Source organism: Aulonocara sp. 'chitande type north' Nkhata Bay, linkage group LG7 (assembly GCF_057382095.1).
Source record: "Aulonocara sp. 'chitande type north' Nkhata Bay isolate Kocher_YH1m ecotype deep benthic linkage group LG7, A_spYH_male_GT1.1, whole genome shotgun sequence".
In the NCBI taxonomy this organism is placed as follows: Eukaryota; Metazoa; Chordata; class Actinopteri; order Cichliformes; family Cichlidae; genus Aulonocara; species Aulonocara sp. 'chitande type north' Nkhata Bay.
The window spans coordinates 68982262-68989046 of record NC_141350.1 but is presented as its reverse complement, the minus strand read 5'-3'; the positions used below and the strand labels follow the sequence as shown (position 1 = coordinate 68989046).

At 45.5% G+C, this 6785-nt stretch overlaps 1 protein-coding gene across 1 annotated transcript; it reads left to right on the top strand.

Moving 5' to 3' along the window:
* The first annotated feature begins 982 nt into the window (after positions 1-982).
* Positions 983-4047, top strand: LOC147326847 (sperm axonemal maintenance protein CFAP97D1). Its single transcript, XM_086302205.1, has 5 exons — positions 983-1907; positions 3117-3197; positions 3310-3428; positions 3529-3712; positions 3885-4047. Exons 1-5 carry the CDS (start codon positions 1656-1658, stop codon positions 3972-3974), a joined length of 726 nt encoding a protein of 241 aa, XP_086158331.1. The 5' UTR covers positions 983-1655; the 3' UTR covers positions 3975-4047.
* Positions 4048-6785: the final 2738 nt, after the last annotated feature.

Sequence of the window (6785 nt, the reverse complement as noted above, 5' to 3'; positions counted from 1 at the left end):
GCCCGGAAACTTACTTTAAAACTAAAAATGTTCCCTAAAACGGTGACAGAGCTACAGACCCATGACAGCCTTACACAGGTAGCCAGCAGCTATGACCAGCACTACCTGTGCAGTTAATAAAAGGACAGGTAATGTTTGTCGCGCTGTTGCACACACAGCACGCTCGTTGGTTTCAGTTCGTCAGTTGCAACAAGACAGCTTACCAACGTGTACATAATAAGCTAACACTCCTGGGTGCTACACACTACAGTGTACGCTGTACACCTACTTACTGGTTTTGTCGCATCAGTCTGTGTCTCTGAGTTAACTTGTGTTTCTCCTACAGCTCCGGACCGCTAAAAATGCGCGTGCTCTTTGTGAGCTCGTTCCCGGCTCGTAACCAGCGCGTTCTGCCGTCAAGGGCGATCATTGGTTAAATGTGATCATGTGACTGATGCAAGCCAGATCCTTTTATTTAGCAAAACTGTGATTAATAGTTAAATATTATTGTTGAGGGGCACAGACAGGACTCCGCACGCACACACACATTAATAATAATAATAATAATTTTTTTTAAAAAGTTGCCTCAACAAAAGGGCTCTTTGGGCACCCATCAGGAAAGGGGCGGGTGCTCAAGCCCCTCTAGCCCCCCTCCCCCCCTCTGCACGTGCCGGCGTGTGACGCTTATTTTGAGCGATGAAAAAATAATAAAATATAATTTTATTTTTATATGTCAATATCACAATAATCTTCCAATTTAGAATTACAAGTTAAAAAAGAACTAATATAAATAAAATACACTTCAGCTAAATACTTAAAAAAATAATTTATTTTCCTAAACCACTAAAAGGACTAAAGTACGGAGCCCCGCAGGGGACATGGGAGAAAAAAAAATTAAGACGGACTTTTGCGAGATCTCGCAAAAGTCCGTCTTAATTTTTTTTTTCTCCCTAATTTTTTTTCTCCCATGTCCCCTGCGGGGCTCCGTACTAAAGAGCCGCAGGTTGCCGACCCCTGCTCTAACCTTTTGTGCAGATTTTAGATGAACATGAACAACAATCCATGTTTAGCCATTCAAGCCGACTCCCCTGTAAGATGCCTCACAGTGGTTTGAGCCACTTCTTCTCCCAGCTGCTCTCTTTAGAGGTCGCTACAGGAGATCATCTGCCTCCATCTCCTCCTATCCCAGCAGCCAACCTGCTGCCAGTCCTCCTTCACTACATCTACAAACCTCCTTGAGATCTTCTTTTCCTCTTGCCTGGCAGCCCCATCTTCATCCTCCTTTCTCCTTCCTCTGCATATGAAGCTCTGTCTGCATTAAAAACTCAATGAATTTTAAGGTAGTCCATGACTGACTTTGTTTGGTTCTTATTTATGATAGGCTCATTTTCTTGTGATACCCCATTAACAAACTTACTGCAACCACTTGGAGAAAAAGGAAGGAAACCAGACAAAGTCAGGACCAGAGCCGAGTGAGCAGAAATCACAAAATGAAGCATAAACAAAATGCAAAAGCGTGACGTGTGTTCAGACACAAAGTTAAAAGACAACTCAGCTGGTGTAAGTAAGCATGGTCATCCCAGGTGTGTGTGTGCTCAGCATAGTTTCGAGGATAAGCTCAGTAATAATTAATAGGAAACTTACCTGGCTGCAATGGCACAAAGGGGTACATCTCCATGGTGACAGCCTGCAAACAAACACACACACACACACACACACACACACACACACACACACACACACACACACACACACACACACACACACACACACACACACCTCCTGCTGAGGTGGATGGATGTGATAGAGCTGCAGGTTATCACCAGTTGAGAAACATGCACAAGTCATACCAGCCTCTGAAACCCGTCACCAACCGTTACCTGCAGCAGCGATGGGACCAGATAAACTACGAAAACCACCGCAGGAAGGTAAGGGTGGAGGATGAACGGTGGTGAGGCTGAAGGGTGGAGGATGAACGGTGGAAGGTGCCACTGGTACACACAGGGCTCTGTGCTGGTTTTCCATCAGAGCTGGATTCAGGTGAGGTGGGACTGAAGGAGCTACAGATGGAGGTGATAATGAAGGACGGGTGGAAACTGGTTTAGATTAGAGGCCAAACTAGGGCTCGGTATCAGGATATAAACACGGTTATTCCTGCTGTAAAGTTTCAACATGAAAGTCTATGGGGACTGACTCAGTGTGGAGCCCTCGGGATCTCGCAAAAGTTTCTCGTACTCTAAGAACCGGGTCTAGGTACCCTTGCCCCTGGAGGGGGGAACTGCACCCAGACCCAGGTGGTGTTACCCTTTTCCCTGCGGTGGGGAGAAGCAGGCCACCCCGACTCACAGCAGCAGGGAGGCCCCACACTCCAGCCAAATGCTCGCTCGTTAACAGAGTTGGTTTTGGTGCAAAGTGAACATTGACTGGTTTAATTTTTGTAATTGACATTAAATGTCTGCACATGTTCCTATCATAATATTAGCTCGTATCAACTGACCTTCACATTTTCAACCAAAAACAGCTAAAATGTAGATGGCACATTAATCAGAAACTTGGGTGGAGGAGGTGGGGCCACAGGCCACAGCTTTTATTTTACAGAGCTTCAATCTGAGAGATGATGCAGAAGCTTCTGACAAACGTTAACACTAATGTGTTAGATTATAGAAATGATAGAAGACATCTCTGAACAGAAGCAGACAAAACTCCAGTAACACAGAGAAACAGGACACAGCAACAGACACAGGCCGAGGGGTTCAACACGTGTGAGGTAACCAGGGAAACACAGCTGGACACAATCAAGACAACGAGACGAGCGGGAAGTAAAACTAAACACAGAGTACAAGATAAAGGTGACAGAGACTTAACGAGTCACAGGAGGCAGGAATTAAATATGAATGACTATGAAGAGAAACCAGGTCGTCAGCAAGAAGAGAGGACTCTGATAACAAGTCTGGACAAGGACGACCAGAACGATGAAGAATTAAAGACTCTAAAGAAAAAAGGAAAAACTCGGGGATGCTAAAACACCTACACCTCCCCCAGGATGATGTGCCAATAAAAACTGGTTTTATTGTCCTTCACAATAAAAACAAAACTATAAACCGGTGAGTCACAGTGACCTGGGTTTACCTTTTCAGGTGAACTCCGCCCTGCCTGCAGTGGACACCAAGGGCAACAGGACACCAGCTCACATCCAGCTCAAGCTGAAAAAACTGCAGGTCACACACACACACACACACACACACACACACACACACACACACACACACACACACACACACACACACACACCTTGTGTTTGAGGGACTGGGATCTGCTTCTGTGCTTCAGCTGCAGGATGAGCGTCTGTCAGTCGTCGACAGAGACAATCACCTCCTGGCCTCCAAACTAGCCGACATCTTCTCCTCCAAAGGCCTCGTGGACCACAGGAACCAGTACCACCTGAGGAGGTAAGGTGTGTTCATGATGAAGCCGTTCACGGGTATCTGGGTTTCCGTACAGCAGCGTGTCTGTGTCATGTTTTCTCTTTTGATTTCTCATCTTTTCCAGTCTGAATGCGAACAAGAGGAAGCACGAGCTTCTGTTGGTCACCCATCAGAATCAGGCCATCTACCAACGAATCACATCTCGCCAGTCAGAGTATCGCCGCCAGCTGTGGTTGGATGACTGGGAGAGGACGGAGCATCGTCTGGACAACATTTCTCGTTACCCGAGAAAGCCAGCAGACAAACAGGTGAGTTGACGGAGGTTGCTCAGATGTCCTGATACATCCTGGTGTTCAAAGATGCTGAATGTAAGAACTCTTCACAAAATGCTCTTCAGTGCACACTCAGCACTCCCAGGTTCCCTGGATACTGGAACCCTGTAGATGATGATGATGATCACTGGTGTCTCTGTGTCCACAGAGGCCGAGCAGAAAGGTGAAGTTTGCCGCCGTGGAGAGCAGCGAGCCGTCTGCGAGCTGCAGAGACTCCAACACTGACAGCACCGACTGAGAAACCTCCTGAAACACAAACACAACCGTCTGTCTCCAACCAGACCATCTGTCCTGTCCCATAATAAAAGGGTCCGAGCATGATCACGTTTCTGCCTCTCTTCACAAACTGTGCATGGTCACGTTGTTCCACACAAAGGCTGATTCATTTCAGAGGTTTTACAAAAGTCCATTTCTGTACCTGCACATCCTTCCTACCACTCTACCCCAAAGGGTTAGTGACGGTACCTGCAGGTGGCGCTGTGCACCAAACAGGTTCATCAATGTTCTCTGAGCTTCACTAAAAAGTAAATGTGGAGATGGTACAAAGTATGAAAAACCCTGTTCCTGGTGTTCCTCATATGTGCGAGCGCAACAAGTGGACATCTGGGTCTCACTAGTCTCACTAATTAACATAGCTGCCTTCACGGTTAGCTGATCTGCATTTTGACAAGTTAGGGAACAAAGTCACAATTTGTCTCAAAGTTGTACTAAAGATACTAGTTAACTGTAGGTTAAGTAGTATGTAATCTAAAAGATCAAACTAAAAGAGTAACAAGTTAATCAGCTTAGGGATCTTCACTAATTAACTAGTGGCCTTTCCAGTGAACTACACACTTTGAGCCTTACTTTTCTTGCTACTTTACTGGTAAGTGAAAAAAGAGCTCAACTAGTTCGTTGCTCATCATTTTTACCTTTACTAGTTACCTACTTGGATTTATTTGCTGTAATGAACTAAAATCTCACCTTTAAAGTCAAAACTCGTAACTAGTGGATACTTTGGTTCTGCCTAATTAATGAGTTAGTTAACCACTTTGAGCCTAACTAGCAGAATTAAAAGGAGCTTCAGTTATTAAGTCAGCTTTTGAGGCTTCACTCACTCATGAGTAGATCATTTAGTATTAAACTAATTTAGCAATGATATTGAACTTAAAGGGGTGAAGGTTAGTTTAGTCAGCCTGCTGACCTTCACTGTTAACTAGCTGCTAGTTTCTGCCCATGATGGACTTGAATGAAATATTTTCATATTTGACTGAAGGAGTCGCTGACTGTAAATGAAAGATGCTGAACTTCGGGTATCCTTCTGTTATTAACCCCGTCACTCTCCTGGAGTGAAGGGGTTCCACTTTTGCACACCTGTGTATGAGCTCATGAACATATGGCGTTATTTTTGTGCCTCTGAGCGCACGTAAAAAAAAAATTGCAGGTGCAAGTGTTGCATTTTGAGGAGAAATTTGAGTGAACAAAAGTCATTGCTGCGTGCAAAAACTGTATTTCAGTGTTTGCTGTTATCCCCGCACACACACACATACACACACACGCACACACACATGCGCGCGCACACACACACACGCACAACAGCAGCTCCTCTCGCTCAGCTTTTGAATTTGCGCTCGCAGTGTGTCGCTCGCGCTCTCAACATTTCTGCCCGTGCGCGCTCAACTCTTTCTCTACACCGTTATATTTGTGCCACAAAACACATAGCAAACACTGAAATACAGTTTTTGCACGCAGCAATGAATTTTGTTCACTCAGATTCAGCTTTTCTTCGCTCAAAATAAATTTCTCCTCAAAATGCAACACTTGCACCTGCAAACGTTTTTTTACGTGCGCTCAGAGGCACAAAAATAACGCCATATGAACACAGCCCTGGAGTAATTCATTATAAATTAGGGCACATTTCTGCTGAGGTCATGTATGGACCGGACAACGTCTCAGCTTGTCCCCTGATTTCTCCACTAGGAGGCAGCAGACACTCGTCTCTGCTCAGCGATGAGCAGCGATGGAAATTTCAGAAAGCTCATCTCTGGAAAAGATTACAGACTCACGCTGGAGCCGCACTGAGCTCACACAGTGATATAATGCAAACCAGGGCGCCTAAGCCTCGTATTTGTTGACTTATTATAAAACATTAATTTGCTCTGTATTTGCTGTCAGACACGTCAGCTGGGTAAAATGGTCTTGCACACACGTCTACACTTTACTGTAAAGGAATGCACGATGATGAGCTGGACCTCTGTGCCCTGACAGATTTGTGTTTTCAGGCTTTAAATAGACGTTATCCATGTAGCAGTTTTCAACTAAAAAGACTTCATCTTATCACACACACACACACACACACACACACACACACACACACACACACACACACACACACACACACACACAGAGAGTGGGAAACCTGGGGTTAATTTATCGAGCTGATAAGCACCTCCATGAGACGTCTCAGCCTCACCGATGATTTTAGGGTGAGCGAAGCCAGATAAGAAACAGATATCCAGGTTAAGCTGAAGCTCTGCGCCGCTGTGAGAGCTTCACCTGTTTGTGGAAAAGCCCTTTAACGCTGTGCGCCTGTCCCGATCCCTGGCTGGACCTGAACCTCTGCGGGCCATCTGGGAACAGTTAACGGCGTCTGTAACCGTAAAGCAGGTCCGGGCAACTCTCCCGGCAACAAAAGCAACATTAAATGATCAGAAATGATTGAGTGACTCTCTCCTTTAAATGTTGAGCTGAAATATTCCTGCCTAAAGATGTGCATGTGCAGGATGATTTCTTGAAAATCCAGCATGGCACTTATTGGAGAGCGGCTGTAGCTTCAGTGTTTTACAGCACTCCACTTTATTAAGATCAGAAGCAGCAGCACTCAGACCTGCTTCATCACATCTCGGGCCTGATGTTCCCCAGAGGAGCAGCAGAGTCGCTGTTCTCACGGTTACACCGAGGCAGTAAAAGGAGCCGCTGGGTAAAGGTCAGAGAGATGTTTGCACGCCCGAGACCACGATTCATATTCCACAATCTGATCTGCGGTTAGGAAATGAAAGCACTTTAAGTA